The sequence below is a fragment of the Microcaecilia unicolor genome, chromosome 3 (assembly GCF_901765095.1).
Source record: "Microcaecilia unicolor chromosome 3, aMicUni1.1, whole genome shotgun sequence".
Classification (NCBI taxonomy): Eukaryota; Metazoa; Chordata; class Amphibia; order Gymnophiona; family Siphonopidae; genus Microcaecilia; species Microcaecilia unicolor.
This window is the reverse complement of record NC_044033.1, coordinates 317,399,214-317,423,496: the sequence shown is the minus strand read 5'-3', so window position 1 is coordinate 317,423,496 and position 24,283 is coordinate 317,399,214. Positions and strand designations below refer to the sequence as shown.

Here is a 24,283-nt window from a genome sequence, read left to right as displayed (position 1 = left end):
AGTGGACGTCAGGCAGGTGGACCCAGGCCCATCCCCCCCCTACCTGTTACAATTGTGCTGCTTAATGCTACTAGTCGTCCAACCCCCCCCCAAACCCCCTGTACCCACATGTAGGTGCCCCCCTTCACCGCTTAGGGCTATAGTACTGGTGTAGACTTGTGGGCAGTGGGTTTTGAGGGGGATTTGGGGGGCTCAACACCCAAGGGAAGGGTGCTATGCACCTGGGAGCTCTTTTACCTTTTTTTTTGTTTTTGTAAAAGTGCCCCCTAGGGTGCCCGGTTGGTGTCCTGGCATGTGAGGGGGACCAGTGCACTATGAATCCTGGCCCCTCCCACGAACAAATGCCTTGCATTTATTCGTTTTTGAGCTGGGCGATTTCATTTTCCATTATCGGTGAAAAGCAAAAACGCCCAGCTCACACCTTGGCGAATAAAGCATGGGCGTCTATTTTTTTTAAAAAATACAGTTCACTCCGCCCCTTCACGGACCCGTTCTCGGAGATTAACGCCCATGGAGATAGGCGTTTCTGGTCGATTATGCCCCTCTAAGTGACTTGCCCAAGATCACAAGGAGCAGCAGTGAGATTTGAACCAGCCACCTCTGGATTTCAAGACTGGTGCTCTAACCACTAGGCCACTCCTCCACTCATATATATTGGGGAAAAGAAAGGAATGGAATTGCAAGACTGAAAGATGCTGAGAATGGCTATGTGGAGCATGAAGAGGATAAAGCAAATGTGCTAAACAAATACTTCTCTTTGGTGTTCATGGAAGAAAATCCTGGAGAAGGGCTGTGTTCAGCTGCTGGGAATGGAGTGAATATTGCGCCGTTCACGGAAGAAAGTGTTTATAAACAGCTTGAAAATCTGAAAGTGAGCAAAGCTATGGGGCCGGATGGGATACATTCCAGGATACTTAAGGAGCTCAGAGGAGTCCTGGCAGGACCTCTTAAGGATTTATTAAATAGATCTTTAGAGACGGGAGAAGTTCCACGGGAGAAGTGCAACTGGTAAGAACATACTCGTACTACAATTTGACATGTCAAGCGCCTTCGACATGGTTGATCATGGAATACTACTTCATATACTAGAATACTTCGGAGTTGGAGGCCCAGTCCTCAAATGGTTCGAGGGATTCCTCACCACCAGATCCTACCAAGTAATAACGGACGCCGAAAGATCACCTCCATGGACACCAGAATGCGGAGTTCCTCAAGGATCCCCCCTCTCACCAACTATCTTCACCCTAATGATGACACCACTAGCCAAACTATTAGCCAATCAAAACCTTAACCCTTACATATATGCAGACGATGTCACGATCCCCTTCAAACATAATCTAAACGAAATCACCAACGAGATCAACCAAAGCTTCAGAACCATGCACACCTGGGCAGATTCATTCCAGCTAAAACTCAACACAGAAAAAACTCACTTCTCAATACAACACAAACAACTACTCCACTATAATCACACCATACTGCACTCTTCCTATTTCAGAAAACCTGAAGATTCTTGGAGTTACCATTGACCGAAACCTCACTCTCGATACCCACGTGAAGAACACGACAAAAAAGATGTTCTACTCGATGTGGAAACTCAAAAGAGTTAAGCCTTTCTTCCCAATCTATGGTAATAAGTCACCTGGACTACTGTAACACTCTGTACGCTGGCTGTAAAGAACAGACTATTAAGAAACTCCAAACAGCCCAAAATACCGCAGCCAGACTCATATTTGGAAAGACCAAATACAAAAGTGCAAAACCCTTAAGAGAAAAACTTCACTGGCTACCACTCAAGGAACGCATCGAATTCAAGATATGCCCAACCGTACACAAGATCATTCACGCAGATGCCCCACTTTATATGTTAAACCTAGTGGACCTACCGCCCAGAAACGCCAAGAGATCAGCCCGCAAATTCCTCAATTTGAACTTCCCCAGTTGTAAAGGACTTAAATATAAGCAGGCATACGCCACTACCTTCTCTTACAGAAGTACACAGCTATGGAATGCGCTACCACCAGCCCTAAAAACTATGGACAATCTAAGCAACTTTCGCAAATCTTTGCAGACACATCTCTTCAAGAGCGCCTACAAAAAGAACCCTTAAAGACACAAATCACCACACAACCCACCCAATCATATAAATACACCTCCTACACCACCCTATCTAACACCCTCTACTCTATTTTCTAATATCTTTGGCTTACCACCGCATTGTACCTAAGATCTCCTCATGACTATGTCATAACAACACTCTGTAAGCCACATTGAGCCTGCAAATAGGTGGGAAAATGTGGGGTACAAATGCAATAAATAAATAAAATAAAATAATAAATTATTCAATACATATCTGTTAAATTACTACTACTACTATCATTTCTATAGCGCTACTAGACGTACGCAGCACTGTACACTTGAACATGAAGAGACAGTCCCTGCTCAACAGAGCTTACAATCTAATTAGGACAGACAAACAGGACAAACAAGAGATGAGGGAATATTAAAGAGAGGATGATAAAATAAGGGTTCTGAACAAGTGAATAAGGGTTAGGAGTTAAAAGCAAAAAGGTGGGCTTTTAGCTTAGATTTGAAGACGGCCAGAGATGGAACTTGACGTACCTGCTCAGGAAATCTATTCCAGGCATAAGGTGCAGCAAGATAAAAGGAACGGAGTCTGGAGTTAGCGGTGGAGGAGAAGGGTGCAGATAAGAGAGATTTACCCAGTGAACGGAGTTCCCGGGGAGGAATGTAGGGAGAGATGAGAGTGGAGAGGTACTGAGGAGCTGCAGAGTGAATGCACTTATAGGTCAATAAGAGGAGTGTTAAATCGTAGTAATAAAAACAAAAGCAAGTGTAGTTTTATAGTATACCACTGAATTCCACAAAACAAAAAGGAGCAAATTCCCAGGCCATCTTTTTCTTTTGAAGTAGGCATAGGAAAAGATGTTGATGTTGAATGCTCCCAGTTTCAACCTAATCAATGTTTCTTTTTAAATTGTACTTATAAATAACAAGTCTGATTGTTAAGTACCCGATTCTCATAACACGATGTCTGTTTTGGTTGCCCTTTACTAGGTGACAATATCTGTGCACGAATAGAAAGTGCCTATAGCCCGCCCCTCCAAATGACACAATGATTTAAAATGTAGAACAAATTAGTACTCTAACCGATCTTAAGTAGAGGAGTATGGTAGCCGTGTTAGTCCACTCTTAAGGTTATCAATAGAAATCAAACAAAATAAAACATGGAAAAGATAATAAGATGATACCTTTTTTATTGGACATAACTTAATACATTTCTTGATTAGCTTTCGAAGGTTGCCCTTCTTCGTCAGATCGGAAATAAGCAAATGTGCTAGCTGACAGTGTATATAAGTGAAAACATTCAAGCATTACTATGACAGGGTGGGAGGATGGGGGTGGGTCGGAGGTATGCATGGGGACATCAAAGCATATCATTGATATTCGAACAGGATGGGTGTGGATAGGTGAGGGGTGGGGTGATCAACAGAGACATACAGCTTTATGGTTTATAATGGGCTAGGAACCCCAGGTCCTTGTTAAGAAATGTATTAAGTTATGTCCAATAAAAAAGGTATCATCTTATTTTCTTTTCCATGTTTTATTTTGTTTGATTTCTATTGGTACTCTAACCGATGAAACTAATACTTCCTCTGTGTACATCCCTATGCTGCACAAGCGAGCATGCTTGAAAATATAAGTGAGATTAAATAAAACCGCTACCAACAACAAAGAACGACAACGAGGATGCACGAGCTCGTCTATTTGCTTGCTTTGTTTTGAATGAGATAGAAGAGCTGCGCGCGGGGAAGAGGAAACCCAGGCTTCTACTTTTTGACGTCATCCCGGCTCCTGTTTCTTCAATTTCCTTGGGCTTATTAAACTTCTTTGGGTCCCGCCCTCCTCCGTCGCAAGCAACTAATCTCCAGCTTCCTGCCCGCGGCCCGCCGCTTCTGATGTAACTTCTTGTTTCCGGCGAGGAGGAGGCGGGCGTATCTGTCTGAGCGACGTAGTGTGGAGGAGAGAGAGAGACGTTAGTAACAGAGTGGACGGTACACTGGAGAAGGAAAGTTGTAGGACTGGTGCTGGGTGATCTCAGGTATGCGTTTGATGGTAGGATCGCGGGCAGGGAGGAGAGAGGGACTGCGTAGAGATGGCAGACGGGGAAGGAAGACTGGTCCCTAAATGCGTGTGAATCGGGGTGCTCAAGAGTGGGAGGGCAGCCGAATGTTTGTGACTTGCTATCCCCGGTGTCCATCCCCTGAGCTGTCTAATTGTGGAAGTGAGAGGCTGTGCATCGTTGTGCTCATCCCCTGTGTCATTTAGTCCTAGAGGTGAAAGAATCTGTATAGCTGTGCTCATCCCACCATGTGTTACTTAGTTCTAGATGTGAGAGGCTCTGTATCCAGGTGCACATCCCTTGAACCAGTCTTAGAGGTGAGAAGTTCTGTATCCATCCCCTGAGCTATCCAGCTCTAAATATGAGATGCTGTGTATCACCCTGTATATCCTGTGTCATTCAGTCCCAGAGGTGAGAGACGCGTTATCCCTGTGCTCATCCCCTGATCCATTCAGTCTGTTAATATGTGAGAGGCTCTGTATTCCTGTGCAATTCAGTTCCAGAGATTAGAGGCGCTGTATCCCTGTGCCCATTCCCTGTGTCATTCATTAGTAGAGATGAAAGGACTTTTAGTCCTGTGCCTCTCCTCTGAGTCATTCAGACCCAGAGATGAGAGGCTCTGTATCCCTGGGCCCATCTTTTGAGTCCTGCATTATTAGCCTGCTCAGTCACTCTGTTTGTTTCTGTTAAATTACTGTAATGCTTCATGAAATGCTTTGTATTTAAAAAGGAAAGACGTATCACAGTAAACTCTTTAGGACCACTTGATTAAACTCCATCTGTTTAAATTCTGCCAAACAGTATAGAGCAAATGCTGCCCTCCAACCCTGGGAAGACTCCCATCAGCCTTCTGCAGGAGTATGGGACCCGACTAGGGAAGACACCTGTATATGATTTACTGAAGGCTGAAGGTCAAGCTCACCAGCCCAACTTTACTTTCCAAGTCACAGTAGGTGACACCAGCTGTACAGGTCAGTATTAAATCATGCCAGCAGCCTGTCTGTCTAGGTCCTTGGTATGCCCTTACAGTCTTCGAGGGCTATTAACAGGCCAGGTTTTCAGTATGTTCCTAGATACGAGAGCTTCACATACCTACTACCTCAGTTGCTTGCAAATCTCTCCCATGCATGTCTGTTGGGGATATCCTGAAAACCTGACCCTTTGGTGGCCCTTGAGGACTGGAAGTGAAATATTTTAGTGAATTTAGTTTAGTGGAAATTCTAGTTTTCCAGTGCTGGAGGCTGGAGACATCCATTGTCCCATAGAGTATGTACAAGACAGGCAGTGACACCATGAGGCATATTTTCAAACCACTTAGCCTTCCAAAGTTCCATAGAAACCTATGGAACTTTGGAAGGCTAAGTGCTTTGAAAATATGCCTCCATATGTCTCCTGCACCCAAGATCCTTGTCTCCAGCCCAATTGGTAATCTCCTACACCATTGCACTTAGACCAATCCATTTTTTATGTCCAACAAAAGAAATGAGAATAGGGAATAAGAAGGGTGAATGAACAAATCATACATTCATTCTGATTAGCCAAAGTAGCTTTGCTGTTTCAGCAGGCTTGAATGTTGGTTTATGGTGTTTGAATGTACCATTATTGGAGCAGGTTTGTACAGGCGCTCATAGTAATGCTGTGTGTCCCTTCCCCCTCTTTCCAGGTCAGGGTCCCAGCAAGAAAGCAGCTAAGCACAAGGCAGCTGAGGAAGCCCTAAACCTGCTGAGACAGGGGAACATGCTGGAGCCCAAGTCTGACTCAGCCTGGTGAGGAGGGGGCTGCTAGGGCTGTTCATATTGCTTGGGGTGGGGGAGGGGCTGCCAATCTGGAAATTGGTGGGAGAAGGCGAGGAAGGATGCACATAAACATAAGCACATAAGCACTGCCATATTGGGAAAAGACCAAGGGTCCATCAAGCCCAGCATCCTGTCTTTTGACAGCGGCCAATCCATGCTTCAAGAACCCGACAACCCCCCCCCCCCCCCCCAAAAAAAAAAAAATGTTCAATGGACTTTTCCTTCCGGAATCTGGCCAAACCCCCCTTAAACTCTGTAAGGCCAGCCGCTGCCACCACATTCTCCGGCAACGAGTTCCAGAGTCCAACTACACGCTGAGTAAAGAAAAACTTTCTCCTATTTGTTTTAAATCTACCATATTCTAGCTTCATCTTGTGTCCCCTGGTTCTATTATTGTTTGACAGTGTAAACAAACGCTTCACATCTGTCTGCTCCAAGCATTAGAGGGCAGAAAAGAGTGAGTGGCATAAGTCAGCTTGAGGGGTGGTCAAGAGTTTTGGCAAGTAAGATTTAGTTGAAAGAACTGCAGAGTCATCTAGTTAGGGCACAGAAACCCAAGTAATCTGACAAGGCTGTGTACTTCCCTTAGACACATTTCCTTTTTGTGTGTCTTGGGCACTACACTGGATGAGATTCTGTCTTTAAACACCTCGCCTGCGTGCACATACACTTTTCACCTCCTTTTTCAAATTTCATGCCTGAGGGCACCTTTTACAAAGGCACATTAAAAATAAGTGTGTGCTAAACGCTAGAGATGTCAATATATTCCTGTGGGCATCTCTAGCATTTAGCGCATGCTAATTAGCATGTGCTTAAAACGCTAGCGCGCCTTTGTAAAAGACCCCCTGAATGAGGTCTTAATTTTCGTGAGTGGGGGGTTCTACATGCAGACTGATATTGGACATGGAATAATCTTGTCAGGAGAAGGCTTTGACTGTATTGACGAAATGTCACTGGTTGTCTGTAGTTCATGGATTTAGTTTAAGCTCCTCACTAAAGCCTTATAGTGACACAGGACACAGTGGTGATTAGTTGTGAGGTAAATTATGTCCCTACCCAAAAGAGCTTAGTGGGCTCCCGAGGCAGTAGGAGATAAATGACTTACCCAAGGTCGGTGTTGGTATCAGGAACAGAATCCATTGCCCTAAACAGTAAGTCATGTCCTTACTTTGCAGACTTGTGTTCTAGTCAGGAGGCTGTGTATCTGTACCCTCGTGTATGATCTATGCTAAGCAGATCAATGGTTAGAACTTTATTTGTGGTAGCCCCTTAGCATCTAGAACAGTCTACCCACTGAAATTGGAGAGCATCAAAAAGATCTGCTGTTTTGAAAAGTACTCAGGTCATGCCTTTTCTATAATAAATATCTGTATTTTCTTTCTTTGGAGTATTTGCCCTGTATTTCTGCTATTCAGTTTTATTGCTGTTCATTTCTTGTTTGTATGTTTTGTTTATAATGATGGGGGTATTTGATTTTTATTTTGCATTTGTTATACCATTTATGGTTGTCTTCATTTATTTATTTATTTATTTGTATGGCTGTATACCACATTGTGTGGGCTAACACCCCCTAGCAAGAAAGCTGTGAGTAATCTGTGTATGTTTCCTTTCTGTGTCCTGAAGCTCTAGCTGCCCTGAGTCTCCCTCCCACGCCGCAGTTCCTCCCCTGTCACATTCGGTAGCTCCAGCCTTGGCACCTCCCAGGTAACCTCATGCTTTCTGTTTCTTGAAAATGAATCTTGAACCAGAGTGATTTTTTTTTTTGTTACATTTGTACCCTGCGCTTTCCCACTCATGGCAGGCTCAATGCGGCTTACATAGGGCAATGGAGGGTTAAGTGACTTGCCCAGAGTCACAAGAAGCTGCCTGTGCTTGAAGTGGGAATAGCACTCAGTTCCCCAGGACCAAAGTCCACCACCCCTTGCCCAGTAACCCTGGGGAGGGAGAAAAAGCTGTACTGGGAACTCTATAGAAAAAGTTATACCAAAATATCAACTTGGCTCTTTCTGCACTTCATTACCGGTCACTTTACTTTATTATCAAAAGTATCTTTGTTCTGTAGTTTTGGACTAAAAAGCATTCACCATTCTATGACCAGATGTTCAGTTTATAAAGCTCTTCTTCCCCATGTTAATGTCTATTTGTGCTGTTTATTAGTATGTTATGTGCATGGGATTCTGATGAAGACCTACTCTTCAGCTAACCATACTATGCTCATATTTCACATATGTGAGTGTGATGCCTGCATGAGGAAGATGCTTAGTGATGATCGGCACAAAGCACCCTTTTTACTTACCTGTATAGGAGTGGGACCAGCCAAGTAGGAGGAGCCTTCAAAATCTTTAAGCATTAATTTATCCTGCTAGCTGTATGCTTTTTATGTGAAATGAATTGGGCTGGTGGTATAGTGGGTCTAGGACATGAAAATCTGCACTCTTCATTTCTGCCCCCCACACAGTGTGTACATAAGTATTGAATATCTAGAAAAATGGGAGAATCTATATATAGAGTATAAGTCTGTCAGGCTATAGCATACAATGCTTGAATGTTGTACGTATTGTAGAGGAAAAAAGGCCTCGAGAAGCCCCCAGCTCTGGTTTTAGCTTAGGGGGCTGGACTGCTTCATCATCGGCCAAAAACCTCTTAGCTTTATTACTTTTATTTCAATATTATCTTGATTTTGCTCAATTATGAATTGCATAAGTATTAAGTTTCCTACGCATCAGATTACTTAGCTTATCTGTTGCTTCTTGGCTTGTCTGTTGCCCCTTCTCATTCAGGTCCTTCCCACACCTTAAGTTCTGGTCAGAACTTAAGGTATGAGAAGGAGCAACAGACAAGCCAAGAAGCAACAGATAAGCTAAGAGTAATCTGATGCGTAGAAAACTTAATACTTATGCAATACAATAATTGCCCAGTCTCTTTATTCCAATGGAGTACATAAGTATTGCCATACTGGGATAGACCAAAGATCCATCAAGCCCAGCATCCTGTTTCCAACAGTGGCCAATCCAGGTCACAAATACCTGGCACGATCCCCCAAAAAGTACAAAACATTTTATGCTGCTTATCCCAGAAATAGTGGATTTTCCCCAAGTCCAATTTAATAATGGTCTATGGACTTCTCCTTTAGGAAGCCATCCAAACCTTTTTTAAACTCCGCTAAGCTAACCGCCTTTACCACATTCTCTGGCAATGAATTCCAGAGTTTAATTACATGTTGAGTGAAGAAACATTTTCTCAGATTCGTTTTAAATTTACTACATTGTAGCTTCATTGCATGCCCCCTAGTCCTAGTATTTTTGGAAAGCGTAAACAGACGCTTCACATCTACCCGTTCAACTCCACTCATTATTTTATAGACCTCTATCATAGCTCCCCTCAGCCGCCTTTTCTCCAAGCTGAAGAGCCCTAGCCACTTTAGCCTTTCCTCATAGGGAAGTCGTCCCATCCCTTTTATCGTTTTCGTTGCTCTTCTCTGCATGTGATTCTTAACTAAACAGTTCCGATCTAATTTGGTCAAAACTGGGAGAAAAAAAAGGCCCATAAACCATCATGTGCACAGATTTCTGAAATATGTCCCTTTTAACTAGAGTGAATTTCCTGTGCCTTCAGGAAGATAAACTACCATAGGAGTCGCGCAGAAAAAACAGTGGGATAAAAGAATTTGCGTGTGGGATTTTTTCTGTAATGACTAAATTTGAATTATTTGGGAGTGGGAGGTGGGGGAGAACACAGGATGGAAGTGGCTCTGAGGAGTACAGAACTGTCATTAATTTAGTCTGATCACTAGGCATCATTTACACAAAGTCATTAGAAATAACCCAGCATCTCATGGGAAAAGGAGAGGAAAGTGAAGAGGAGGCGGGAGAGAAAACTAGGAGAGGTGGATCCAGTCTTTCCTGGTACAAAGTTGATCATTTCTCTCCCTTTAGGAACTTCCAGGTGGAGATGAAGCCTCCGGTCACAGTGCAGCAATCGGAGTGTAATCCAGTTGGAGCTTTACAGGTAGGGTTGGCTGTTTCTCTCACTTTCTGTTATCCTGAGGTACTGTCCTTTCCCTTTCTATCTCCCATCCATGGATCTTATCTCTGCAGTCCTCTGAAGGGTATTACATTTTTGGTTGGAGGGTTCAAACAAACCAATCTGTCCCCATCTCCAAGCTCTCTAGTTTCTGATGCTATGTTGGGCAATATCTTGTGGGTGGCCCACAGGGGGGCAAGGCCCTACCTCTACTACCAGTGCCTAGTTCCCCCTCCCTTGACCACTCACCTTCAATCCCAGTTAGACCTCATGTTCTGTTCTCATCCTCTCTCTCCCTGTCCCAAGGGCTGATATCCACCACACACACAATTTGTTTTTAACCTTGGCTGCAAAGTGTATTACTTTGGCAACACATCTAATAAAGTTTACCTGAAAGTGAATTTTCCTGTCCCTGATCTCTTCTGCCTTGCTTATGATTCCCTATAGATATCCCCTCCTCTCCCTATAGTGTATATAATATCCCCTCTCCTGCTCTATCGGGTGCTACACTTAATTTTTTTTTTCACTTCCTGTTGCAGGAGTTGGTGGTACAGAAAGGATGGCGTCTCCCAGAGTACACAGTGACTCAGGAATCTGGCCCTGCTCACAGGAAGGAGTTCACAATGACTTGCCGGGTGGAGAGATTTATGGAGATTGGTGCGTTCTGCTTTCTGTGCTACAGTATGCTCCTTACGTCAGAGGGTGTGCAGGAATATTTATTTATTATTACATTTGTACCCCGCGCTTTCCCACTCAAAGCAGGTTCAATGCAGCTTACATAGTAATTGGGATTACAAAGTATTGATGAAGAGAAATAGGTTGAGTATTGGAATAATAAAAGAAATAAGAATGTAGAGATGCAGGGTTGAGGGGAGTAGGAGAAGTATGAACAAGGGTAAATGAGCAATCGGAGGGGTAGATGAAGGGGATGGGCAAGAGTGAAGGGAGTAGGAAAGGTATGAGCAAGGGTAGGTGAACATTGGGGGGGAGGGATAGATGGGGCGAAAGGGGATAGAACAAGGGATAAGCAGGGGAAAATTTGGCGGGAGATGTAGTCTAGGTCGTTGTCAGTGTCTCCTGGGTATGTGATGGATAGATGGGTTCATAGGAATCAATCTGGGTCATTTGGGTAGGGTATCATCCAAGTGTGCATCAGGCCTTCTGATGTGAGGACAGCAACGCAGTCTTACTGAAACTGAGCAACATTGATGCCAGTTCCTTGGGATCCTGAGCCCAGCTCTCTTCAGTCATACTGAACAGGCTCTGCACCAGTGCTGGGGATCCATAGCAGGTACTTTCCATTCTGCCCCTTTAAACGGGGATGAACAGAACCTGTGGTGAGCACCTCTGACCCTTACTTTAGGCCCTTTACTTTGGAGAGTAGACTGAGGGCATGTTTTAAGAGAAGTACTCCTTTCTCTTATGGTCACAGATGGAACACCGTGCCTCTGTGATATTTCCTATTGTTACCATAAGACTTGTCACCCCCATCCAGATATTATTTGTATCACCCTTCCCCCTTGCAGGAAACGGCACATCAAAGAAATTGGCGAAGCGCAATGCAGCAGCCAAGATGCTGGTGCAGATTCAGAATGTACCAGTGGATCAGCGGGAGAATGGCGAGACTGAGGAGGAACAGTTCTCCATGGTAAGCAACCTCGGAGTCTGAAATTCTGTCCATGAAATAGTGTCACCAAGAGACTCCCAAAAATGAAGCCTCTGAACCCTAGCAGTGAATGAGGATAGAGTTAACACTGTTACCCTCAGCAAGAGACCCTCTGTGCTGTACTTTCTCAGAATTATCTCTAGGAAGAGTATCGCTGCCTTAACCAGTTTCCTTATGACTGGGCACCTTGTATGGCTAAGAACTGCCAATAGAGAAAGGGACAGAAGTGCATCATAGCACCCTCTGCAGTCCTCGCCAAAAAAAATTCTGCTCTCTATTTTGTGGAGCAGGAGCAGTTTTACCTGTACTGGCATGGCGCTTGCATGCTGTTCTGATGATAGCTATACAACTAACATTTGTTCTCTCGGAGGTTTTAAACAGTAAAATCTCCAGCAGCTGTTCACTGTTTAGAGTTATTGTAAAGGACCCTCTGCTTTCATTTGGTCAAAAGTATAGTGCAGGGGAGGAGCTTATGAATGCCAACAGAAATGTAAAACATGACTACTAACTGATGCTGAGAAGTGGCTTGAGTCACTGTAAATAAGTGCTTGTGGTGAGTTCAGGAACAGTGAACCCACTCCAATTACAAGACATGCAGGTGAATATGTGCAGCTGACAAGATAGGAGAGAACTTGTACAGGCTTCGCTTCTCAGGCTTTAAGTAACAAATCATGATTTCAAGTAAAATTATTTTCTGCCTTTGGTGTTCAGGACATTTTGGAGGTCTGCAGAGTGGGAGAAGTGCAGGCAGCAGAGTTTAAAGCTAGGCTGCCCTGTGTCCTGACTGTGGCCATGGGCAGAGCATTCTCCCCCTCCCCATATGGGAATAGCTCCTGTATAAATGAGAAGATGTTGATTCTTTCTTCACCCCTACCTGAACAGGCCCTCACGACCAGGTTCGATGGAGTGAAAGTCAAAACCTTCAGCTGCACGTGGGACACCCTGAGAAACTCGGTGGGAGAGAAGATTTTGCATCTCCGGAACCACCCTCTGGAGATCCTGAACTCTGGCTTCTGCAGTATCCTGCAGGAACTGTCCGAGGAGCAGTGCTTTCACATCTGCTACGTAGATATAGGTGAGGAGGAAGGATGGGGGGAAAGCCGGGCCACAGGGTGGGGAGAGATGGGAGGAGGAGGATAAATTGCAGAACAGAAGGGTGGGGTAGAGGGTTTCAGAGGAACGTGATGAGGACAGAGTGGGACAGGAGAGAAGAGTGAAGGAGAGACAGAAAAATAGGGAAGGACTGGCAGAATAGGGCTAGGAGAGGGTAAGAGACATGAAGACAGATTATGAGTAGTGTTCTAACACAGCAGCCGGGAGGGGGTGGGATGGTTATACGATGGAGACCCCAGCTCCCTCCTGCACTGGCTGTTGCTCATGCTGGTGTCTTCAGCAGCAGAAATGCCGATGATGTCACTGCTGTTCTTGCATATTTTCCCACTACAGATGAACAAAGCCTCAGTGGGTTGTACCAGTGTCTGGTGGAACTGTCTACACAGCCCACCACAGTGTGCCATGGATTCGCCACCACCAGGGATGCTGCTCGGGCCAAGGCTGCTCACAACGCCCTACAGTACTTGAAGATAATGGCAGCAGGCAAATGACCAGGGCCCTGAGGCTGAACCAAGCCACCTTCAGACTCCCACAACCACCAGCAGCCATAGGCTTTCAATCCTCGCTGGCATTTGTACAGACTTAGAATGTTCCCATGCGATGATGATTAAACTCTTCTCAAAAGAGAGGCAGAAGATCGTGAGAATAAGGTGCACCATCGGCATACGTACATACAGAGATCAGCATGTGCACATGAACAGAACTGGGATCACCTGCTACTGCACAGCCACTGCTGCTTCTGTGGGAGTGGCCAGAGCAGCAACACTGCCAGACATTATCTGATCATCCACTTGGCTTTAGTGGCAGCAGTCTTTCTTCTTTTATTCCTTCCAAGCTGTTTTATCTTTCCAGTTTAGATGCTGTCTCATTAACTCTTCTGCCCTTTCCTGGTCATACTGTATTCATAGTGAGGGTCTTGGGCGTGATACTCTTTCTTCCACTGTCCTTGGCATTCTCACTTCAGCTTTTCATGTTTTATTCATGAGTGGCTTGGGGTGCTGGTAATTTTGTGTTTCTAATGAACTCTCCAGCTCACCCATATCCATAATAGAAGATGGGGCTGAACCAGTATTTTCCTTTCTGTTGTGGAATGAATTAGGAAAGAGAGCAGCAATGAAGACTGAGGATTTCACTGCTGAAAATCTGAAAGTACTTCAAAACTGCTCATTTGCTATGTGAATGGTGCTTTACAAACTATTAAAGGATGTTCTCAGTTTTACAGATGGTGCTAAAGCTGCTCGCCACTTGGTTGTGCTTAGTTGACAGCAGTAGAAACGCAGAGTTCCCTTCCCCCCCTCCCCCCAGTAGGACCTGAGGTTAATGTGCCTGAGCACTAGGCATGTGTGTCCCTCTCTCACTCTCATCTCTCTCACTCATCTCCCCCTTCATAAGGAGAGATAGGAGACTGGTAGTGAGGAAGGGCATTGGCAAACTGCAGGAGTCAAGGGTTGAATCTTGACCACTTCTCCCCTGTATATCCTAGAGAGCGCTTTCCTCTCTTATTCCTTTAATTTCCCTGTACCACATCTAACACTGCAGCTTGTCTCATCTCCAGCACCCCTGCTCCCCACTCCAGCACAGTTTGGTGATCTGTTCTTTGAACAGTATGAGGCTCTGAAGCTACAGCACCCTGAGCAATTTAAACAGCCAATTGCTGAACGACATAGAAGGGGAAGGATCTGCATCAACACTTCTATCTTTGTCAGCCAATAATTCTAACTCCTGTTGCTTTTTGGGCCCTGCAGCTGCAATACTGGTACCATTCTGTCGCCCCCAAATGGTTTGCAAGATGCTAATATAAAGCAAATGGGCTCAGGCCTAGGGTTGCTGCTGCTGAACAAATGATGTAGGTGAGCCTAGGGCCCACTGTGCTTTCTGTGACTCTCCTGCTTATTTTCTAAGGAGAAGGCCAGTCATCTTCCGACACAAATCGGAAGATGGCCGGCCATCTCCTAAACCCGGCCAAATAGGTATAATCAAATGCCGATTGTGGCTGGCTCCAACTGCTTTCCGTCACAGGTCAAAGTTAAAGGGGGCGTTTCGGCAGGTTACGGAAGGCGGGACGGGGCGTGGTTACGAGATGGCCGGCTTCGGCCGATAATGAAAAAAAGAAGGCCGGCTCTGACAAGCACTTGGCCGGCTTCACTTGGTACATTTATGTTTAGTACCAAGCCTCCAAAAAGTGCCCCAACTGACCAGGTGACCACCGGAGGGAATCGGGGTTCACCTCCCCTTATTCCCCCAGTGGTCACCAACCCCCTCCCACCCCCCCAAAAAAAATTAAAAATCATTTTTTTGCCAGCCTCTATGCCAGCCTCAAATGTCAGCTCCATGACAGCAGTATGCAGGTTCCTGGAGCAGTTTTTAGTGGGTGCAGTGCACTTCAGGCAGGTGGACCCGGGCCCATCCCCCCTCCCCCCCCCCCCCCCACCACCTGTTACACTTGTGGTGGTAAATGGGAGCCCTCCAAGCCCCCCCCCCAAAAAAAAAAAACCCACTGTACCCACATATAGATGCCCCCCTTCACCCCTTAAGGCTATGGTAGTGGTGTACAGTTGTGGGGAATGGGTTTTGCGGGGGATTTGGGGGGCTCAGCACACAAGGTAAGGCAGGTATGCACCTGGAAGCAATTTGTGAAGTCCACTGCAGTGCCCCCTAGGGTGCCCGGTTGGAGTCCTGGCATGTGAGGGGGACCAGTACACTGCAAATGCTGGCTCCTCCCATGAACAAATGGCTTGGATTTGGCCGGGTTTGAGATCGCCGCCATTAGTTTCCATTATCGCTGAAAACTAATGCTGGCCCTCTCTAAAGCCGTCCCAAATGTTGAGATTTGGCCGGCTCCGACAGTATTATTGAAACAAAAGATGGCTGGCCATCTTGTTTCGATAATACGGTCGGGACGCCGCTTTACGGGGCCGGCCATATAGATGGCCTGCCCCGTTCGATTATGGCCCTCTCTGGGTACTAGGGATGGGTAACCAGAAACTTTTTTTCATGTTGGGTCATTTCCAGAAATGTTTGTTTCGATCATTTTTGTTTGTCCATTTTTTTCATCACAGGAGCAAAGTCATATACAGGGAAATTCTCTATATATGGTGCCAAATGTTTTCAGTTCGGAAAAGCATTCTAACAGATGGAAGGCACTGAAATGGGACAGAAACGGCAGATCAGCACAAAAACACGCTTAGCGCCCATTTATAGAACAGTACTTGTTTCCGTGCAGATCTGCCATGGCCATGGGCAGTTTAAGGGTGTTCCCTTAAAATGCCCGCAGTGTTGTAGAATAGTGCGGATCTCCAGCCAACTTGAGTGCTGGGATTTACACCTCGTGGAGCATGGATCCCGGCTCTATTCTATAAAGGGCGCTGATCCCAGAATGCCCGTTATAGAATAGCTTTGAGTACTGTTTACTGAATCCAGCCCATAGTGCACACTCTTCAAATGGTGCAGTCTTTTCCCGATGACATGCACATGCACCTGCTGTTCACACATTTGCAGTGGTTTTTGTATGCACAGTGGTGCACTATTGAGAAAAGAGCAAGTAGTCTTCTGGAACGAGTGTACACTACCATTGGCATATGAAAAAATGCTAACTTTTCTGGGAAGTTTTTGTGCTCAGTTTTGGTTTTAGTGATCTGCAACGACGTGAAAAGACATTTCTCATATTGCAAATGACAATCCATCCGTCCTCTGTACTGCAGCTGTAGCAATCGGGAAAGAGTTAAAGGGCCAAAAAAACAGTTGGAGCAGGGTTTCAGCCTGAGCATTCTTTAATTAGCTGTCTCTCCCAAGGTGCGAGCCCTGCATGGAATGGAGGAGTAGCCTAGCGGCTAGTGTAGTGAGCTTTGATCCTAGTGAACTGAGTTCAGTCACACTGCAGCTCCTTCTGACAGTAAGTCACTTAACCTTCCATTGTTCCAGGTAGGAAATAAATATCTGTATATAATATGCAAATCGCTTTGATTGTAACTGCAGAAAGGCTTTATATTGAGTCTTATCCCCATACTGGTTGAAGAATTCTCCTGGGATATAAACTATCTTTTTATTGTGGGGTTCAGGTCCTGAAGTTGCCTTTGACAACTCCCTGCAGAAGCCCGAGAAGCTGTTTGAGTGAACCTCTCCTGTTCAGCATGTCTCTTCTCTATTTGGAGCAGTATAGTGGCAAGGAACAAGCTCCATGATGGTTTTGGAAATTCTTGAAGTTGTCTCCCTGCAGGACTTCCGGAACCATAGTAAGATGGAAACAGAAAAAGCATTTGGCTTGCCTACTAATGTCCAGTTTTTCCTGCTTGGCTTATAATCTTTATCATCACCCTGTCAGCCAGAGAAGCTTAACCACATGCAGAGGCCTAGTCTTTTTCTGTCATTACTAAGGAGGACTAGTCGAGTTGTCCTGACTTCTATGCTAGGCAACCTGCTGTCTTCAAGTAATTGTTTCTGAACACATACTGAAGTCCTGCCACCTCTCCACATGCAACGTCGTATCTCTACCTGGGAGCCCAACACTATTGTCCTCTACTATTCTAGGTGAATGGACACATGCATTTCCATACCTAAGTTAAAAGGGACATGGGACGATATACCGCCTTTCTGTGGTTTTTGTAACTACATTCAAAGCGGTTTGCATAGTCTATACAGGTACTTATTTGTACCTGGGGCAATGGAGGGTTACGTGCAGGGCCGCTGAGAGACTGGGCCGGGCCTGGGGCAAGGTCGCCCCTGCCCTTCCCCACCCGAGGTCGCACCCCCCCCCCTCCCCCGGGCTGGGCCGGGCCCCCTGCATTGAAATCACAGCGCCTCTCACCTCTGTGTGAAATTGCAGCAGATCGCCTCCCTTCGGGCCTCCTTCCCTCCCTGTGTCCTGCCCTCACGGAAGTTCCATCAGATGAGGGCGGGCCATAGGGAGGGAAGGAGGCCCGAAGGGAGGCGTTCTGCTGCCTGCAGTGCTTTCACATGGCGGTGAGAGGCGCTGTGATTTCAATGCAGGGGGCCCGGCCCGGTGGCAGACGGTTGACGACGGAGGGCGGGTGCGACTGGCGTTGGGCCCCCCTTGGAGGCCCAGGCCTTGGGGAATTTTGTCCCCCCTGCCCCCCCCCCCCCCAGCGGCCCTGGTTAAGTGACTTTCCCAGAGTCACAAGGAGCTGCAGTTGGATTTGAATCCAGTTCCCCAGGCTCAGTCTGCTGCACTGATCGCTACGCTAGTCCACTCACGGGTCCCCTTGTTTCTTTGCCCTTTCTGGGTGCCCCCCATTACCCTTACTGCCAGTGTGCTGCAATTCTCTCACTAATTATTGCAGACATTCATTACCCTCTCCTCTTATCACCTCTTGGCCTCCCCCTAGCTCCATATTGTGGCCTACTTCTCCTGAGATTTTTTGTCTTTTGAGAGTTTCTATTGTCTTACATTTCACTGAGTGTTTCTATCTGATCTCCTTTTCCCTTCTTGCAGTCAGGAAATACATTTTTGAGTTCCTTTAGCCAGTCCCTGTCCCATGTGGTAGCTCTTCTCTCAACAGCTTCCAAGGTCTAAATCTCCCTGTGAGAGGACATTCTCCAGAACTGAACACAGTACTCGAGGTGGAGTCTCGTTAGTGAGCTATGTAAGGGTGATTCTGCAAGGCAAGTCAGAAGTACTTCAGAACACTGCTAAACAGTTATCCTGTACTCATGTCTATGGGGTGTACCTCTAAGCCAACTAAAAAGCTAACAGTGCTGGAAATGAGGAACAATGCCAAAGGTGGAATATATATAATTATTAGGTAAAGAAAAATACATATATAAATAGTTCCAAAGCAAAGTGCCAAGCAAAATAAAAAAATAACTTGCTATAAAATTAGATTATCTCCAAAGTATATAATACAATCTGATTATCCTAATGCACTAACTAAAGGAGTGATTACCCAACCCAGTACAATCATAAATTCCAAATGATAGTTATAAGAACTTATCACACGTCTTATGCAAAATACAGTGATCAGCTCAATACACAGACCAAAAGTCCTGCCGTAAACCTATCAGTCTCAGATAAACTAAGGACTAATTATCCCCAACTATAGGTAATATATCCTGGTATCTCACCTTGCCGTCTGTGACAGACTCCCAATGGTAGAGAAGAGGATTTTTACTCAAGAGTCTCTAGGGGCTGGTGGTTGGGAGGCGGGGATAGTGCTGGGCAGACTTATACGGTCTGTGCCCTGAAAAAGACAGGTACAAATCAAGGTAAGGTATACACAAAAAATGGCACATGTGAGTTTATCTTGCTGGGCAGACTGGATGGACCGTGCAGGTCTTTTTCTGCCGTCATCTACTATGTTACTATGTATGTATGTAGCTGACAACCTCAGCGAGCCTCCCAATCCAGGAATAGATCCAAGAGTTGAAATCTGGATGCAAATGGTACAGTCTTAGATAAGGCCTGAAGTTGTAGCTGAGCAGGCCTTGTCAGTTGGTTACAAGGCATTCAGTTCACTGGTGTTAGGAAAATCAGTCTCTTGTTCTCTTTAGAGCTTCTTATCCACCTGCAAATCCTCCGGTGTTTTCTTCTTCTTGGTGTTCTCCCTCCTCTTTCCAACTGAACTTTCTTCAGTCCAAACCTTTGGTATCCAAGTGTCAGATGATACCTGTGGACCAATCACATACGATGACATAATGTCCAGCTAGCTTTATGGTCAAGAAGCAAGCCTTTGTTATAACCATGAAGCGGTTATCAATGGCATGCAAACTGCAACACTGAGGCATAGTCATGGAGCCATGTCTTTCTCTCCTACAATGTTCCCAGAAGATAACGGGGCGAGTTTGCAACAAAGAATATGCCCTTGGATGAAATAATCTTGCAATGCTCAGCAGTACTTTTCCTTTGCAAGAAAGCTGGATTCTAACAGTTATTCAGGGCACAGGCTGTAGAATCCATATTGTTATAAGAATGGTTCAGGCTTGTATAGGCCAAGACCAGCAAAGGTGAGATCTCAGGTAAATATCCCTACAATGCCTCGCCTTGTTAGGGTTCTCTGTTGCTTTATTGCACATATTGTCAACCTTTATGACCTCCAAGTTGAGTTCTTGGAAGTTATGCTTTAGCCTTGAAGTACAACTTCCAAGTTCTTTACCATTTTTCTAGGTTTCTTTTGCCCAAGAAATTTCCCTTAAAACATTGGGCTTCTTACAGCATATGTACCCTATTAAAGGATTTTGTGTCGTTTGTACACGTATATTTTTCCCTAAACTGGCACCTGACTGGTCATTTTATCTTCACTAGATTGGACTCCCTCAGTTGTTTGAATTGCATTGCTTAACTAGTGAACACCTTTGTGACCTACTCCAAGCCCGACTAGGTTGAGCACCAGTCATTATTGCAGGACAGTGTCAAAAGCAACCATGGCCAGAGCTGTGCAACACATCACCTCACATTGGGACTCGTTTTGGCGCAGCAGGTGTGTTGGTGTTGGGTATGGTTTTAAATCAAGTAAACTGAAATCACTATTTAAAATCATTTTGTATTTTTAATTTGAAATCCACTCTTTACCCTGATTTTGATTTGAAATCGCATATTGAAGTGATTTGTATATATTTTTTTTGGTTATTAAATCAAAAATTCATTTGCCTATATTTAGGATTCATGGATTTATTTTTATTTTATTTATGCAACTTATCAATTATAATTCACAGAAATCATGTGACTAAGGAATAAACAATATAAGTTCAAGAAGAAAGAAAACCAAGAAGAAATATATCCATTTCTATAGTCCACAAGTTTAAGAGGTAAAACAAAAGGAACCAATTCCAAACAGATCAAAGAGAGAGAGAGAAAAAAATATAGCAAAAAATGCAGGCCACATCTAAGGTGCATGTCAGCCTAACAGCAACACCTACTCTGGGGCTACAAACACGTTAGGAAATAAAGCTTCTTTACCATACAAAAACTCTTGAAGCTGCCTGCGATCAAAAAAACAAGATTTACCCTCAAACAAAATTGAACACACACAAGGAAATTTCAACATCTAACTAGCTTCAAGGGCCAAGACTCTAGGCTTTAAGCACTAGAATCTCTTGATGCCTCTTTGACGACTTCAAAAAGCCTGTCAAATCCACGGACCCTTCATTTTGTTTTCCAGCTGATCTCCTAGACAAAGATACATAAGTTGCTCTATGTAAAGGAGGTAGTGCCTCTGATGGTATTCCCAGCACCTCCATAAAATATTTACGCACTCTACCCAAAGCTGTTATCAAAGGTGACTATTAGCCTTATTTTCGAAAGTGATGGGCGCCCATATTTCGACCCAAATCGGGAAATGGGCGCCTTTCTCCGGTGGGCGCACAAATCGGTATAATCGAAAGCCGGTTTTGGGCGCCTTCAACTGCAATCTATCGTGGGAACGAACAAAGTTGATGGCATGTTTGAGGCGTGGTGAATGCGGGACTGGGGCATATTTATCGGCCGAGCCTTGTTTTCTCACAAACCCGCCCACCTTCCCTTGGAGTTGGCTCCTATTTTTACTTGCTGAAGTATTTAACTGCTGTAACTGTGCTCTCGTGGCGGGCAGGAAGGCACTCGCGCATGTGCGGTGGAGTGTGTCGTGCTCCACAAAGCTCTGTTTAAGCTTGTTAAAAACTCCAGACTGGGCAACACGGGATCGCATTACCCACTCTTGGGAATGTAAGGCCTGCTGTCCTCAGAGAATACCTGCTACAGGTATCTTCGCTTTTTGTGGATCCCAGTCTGGTGATTTCCTTTCCAGTGTGGTGTATGATATTAGTAAATACTTTGGTTTGGAGTGCCACCTGCCTGTATCCTTTCAGAAGTAATATTTCACCAACTACTTTTTTCTACTGGTTATACTTTTTTCTGTGCACCCTTCCATTCCTCTTGCTTTGACCATTGACTTTTCATATTGTTTTGCTGCTTTGAGATCATTGGACACAATTGCCCCATAGTCTCTCTTGGTCAGTTTTTTTTTTTTTTGTTACATTTGTACCCCGCACTTTCCCACTCATGGCAGGCTCAATGCGGCTTACATATTGTATACAGGTACTTATTTGTATCTGGGGCAATGGAGGGTTAAGTGACTTGCCCAGAGTCACAAGGAGCTGCCTGTGCCTGAAGTGGGAATCGAACTCAGTTCCTCAGGACCAAAGTCCACCACCCTAACCACTAGGCCACTCCTCCACTCTATCTGCCATGCAGAGGACTCCTCCGAGGAAGAAAAGAAAACCAGAGTTACTTCAGTATTTCACTTTCTACTGTGCATTGCGCCATTGGATTTTTGCACCCTAACTGCTGTTAATCCACATCCTCTGGCAACGAGTTCCAGAGATCAACTATTCATTGAGTGAAAAACTATTTTGTCCTACTCATTTTAAAAGTATTACTATGCATGATTTTGCACTTTTTTTGCATTGGATCTTAACTGCCAGCCACTTGACCTTTTCTCAATTTTTTCTTACATTCTCTGGTTTTGTTTTATTCCTCAGAGGAGTCCTCTGCATGGCAGATAGAGTGGAGGAGTGGCCTAGTGGTTAGGGTAGTGGACTTTGGTCCTGAGGAACTGAGTTTGATTCCCACTTCAGGCACAGGCAGCTCCTTGTGACTCTGGGCAAGTCACTTAACCCTCCATTGCCCCAGGTACAAATAAGTACCTGTATATGTAAGCCGCATTGAGCCTGCCATGAGTGGGAAAGCACGGGGTACAAATGTAAAAAAAAAAAAATGACAGCAGATAAAGACCATATTCTCTATATATACTCTACCCATCCATACCAACTGTTCAGTTCTACAATGCCTTCCACTGTCTCAGTGATCCTCTGTGCTTATCCTGTCCTTTCTCGAATTCAGGTATTGTCTTCATCTCCACAACCTTTACTGGGAGGCTGTTTCACACATCTACTATGCTTTCTGTAAAGAAAATTTTCCTTAGATCATACTGAATTTACCCCTTCCTCATCCTATGACCCCTCATTATAGAGCCTCCTTTCTAGTGAGAGGGCTACCTTCTGTGCAGTTATACCTTGGAGGTATTTAAATGTCTCTACATATCTCTGTTAAGTCTGCTTTTCCACAAAGGTATATATATTAAGTCTGTCCCATATGCTTTATGATGAAAACCATTCACCATTTTAATAATCACCTTCTGGACTGACTCCACCTGACTTATATACCTTTGAAGGTGTGGTACGCTTTCATCATCTTCCTTTCCCTCTGCACCTAAGAATCTTTCTAGCTTTTGCTGTTGCATTATCTACCTCTTTCACCATCTTAAGATCATCAGATAGAATCACCCCCCAAATTCCTCTGTTTAGTACACAGATCTTTCTTTTCTCCTCACTCCTTTGCCTTTCATGAAGATATTGAACAGAACTGAAGCCTGAGGCCACTGCACTAATTACCCTTTCTCTCCTTAGAACAGTGGTTCGCAACCCAGTCAGTTGGGTTTTTAGGATACCCCAGTGACTGTGCATGAAAGAGATGTGCATGTAATGGGAGGCAGTGTGTGCAAATCTATCTCATGCATTTTCATTGTACGTGTCCTGAAAACCAAACGGGCTGGGTGAGTTTGAGGACTGAGCTTAGAATGTCTGCCTTAGAGTGAATTCGGTTTACCACTATCCTCTGTCATCTGTCATCCAGCCAGTTCCTAATCTAATCCATCACTTCTCTCGTGAGGAAGATTTAAAGGGTAGAGCACTGGTTTGAAAAGACAGCTGAAGGGGGATATGATAGAGGTCTACAAAATTCTGAATGGAGTCAAACAGCCAAGGGAGGATATTCTATGAAATCACATGGTAATACTTTTAAATAAGTAGGACAAAATATTTTTTCACTTAATGAATAGTTGAGCTCTGGAATTATGCCAGAAGATGTGGATTAACAGCAGTTAAGGTATCTGGGTTAAAAAAGGTTTGGATAAGTTCCCCATAATCTGCTGGGGAAACCTCATTTATCCCTGGGGTTGGTAGCGTGGAATGTTGCTATGATTTGGGTTTCCCAATAGGGGGAAAACAAAACCCCACTTCCCAGTGGCAGTACACGCACAAATATTACAAACTGATGTAGTTCACAAAACAGAGCATTCAAAATTCAGCGGCATAGGTATTTCAGATCCAAGTCCCTTTTAAATTCATCAGTCATGTGACCTCAAAGCTAACGGTGCCGAATTCAATTTTTGTACAATTTTATTTCATTCAAATAACAGAGCAACTAAAAAATAGTAAAATGTCAAAAGATAGCAGCTACTTATGCCAAAACCGCAAACAGTGCTGCTAACATATTCAAAAGCTCCCGATGCCCTCTGCACTTGCATTTCAATCTAAATAGACCTGCCTCGGGATCCAAAGAGGACCTGCAAACATTATCTTTAGGCTCACTAACCAGCAACATTTTGGGGACTGATTTGGGTTTCTGCAGGTACTTGTGACCCTGGATTGGCCACTGTTGGAAGCCGGATAATGGCCTAGATGGACCATCACTGTGACCCAGTATGGCTCTTATGTACTTCTGGCCCTATCCCAAGAGCTGCTTAAGTTTATTTATGAGCTTTCTGTGTAAGA

The 24,283-nt window shown here is 44.7% G+C and overlaps 1 protein-coding gene across 3 annotated transcripts; it reads left to right on the top strand.

Annotated features, from left to right (window-relative positions):
• The first annotated feature begins 4,040 nt into the window (after positions 1-4,040).
• LOC115466816 (RISC-loading complex subunit tarbp2-like) lies at positions 4,041-13,604 on the top strand. Of its 3 annotated transcripts, XM_030198358.1 has the most exons (10): positions 4,041-4,123; positions 4,406-4,461; positions 4,946-5,115; positions 5,808-5,910; positions 7,564-7,644; positions 9,876-9,948; positions 10,503-10,620; positions 11,490-11,611; positions 12,512-12,704; positions 13,076-13,604. In XM_030198358.1, exons 3-10 carry the CDS (start codon positions 4,956-4,958, stop codon positions 13,231-13,233), a joined length of 1,008 nt encoding a protein of 335 aa, XP_030054218.1. In that variant the 5' UTR covers positions 4,041-4,123; positions 4,406-4,461; positions 4,946-4,955; the 3' UTR covers positions 13,234-13,604. The 3 variants fall into 3 exon arrangements, with proteins under 3 accessions (XP_030054218.1, XP_030054217.1, XP_030054216.1); XM_030198357.1 differs by lacking the exon at positions 4,406-4,461 and having other exon boundaries at positions 4,043-4,123; XM_030198356.1 differs by lacking the exons at positions 4,041-4,123; positions 4,406-4,461 and adding an exon at positions 4,471-4,555.
• The last annotated feature ends 10,679 nt before the right edge of the window (positions 13,605-24,283 follow it).

Excerpts from the sequence above, each read along its gene's own strand:
- LOC115466816 (XM_030198356.1), top strand. The coding sequence starts at position 4,506 with ATGAGATGCTGTGTATCACCCTGTATATCCTGTGTCATTCAGTCCCAG. Across the intron at positions 7,645-9,875 it reads CCAGCCTTGGCACCTCCCAG|GAACTTCCAGGTGGAGATGA; the intron begins GTAACCTCATGC and ends CTCTCCCTTTAG. Across the intron at positions 11,612-12,511 it reads AGGAGGAACAGTTCTCCATG|GCCCTCACGACCAGGTTCGA; the intron begins GTAAGCAACCTC and ends CTACCTGAACAG.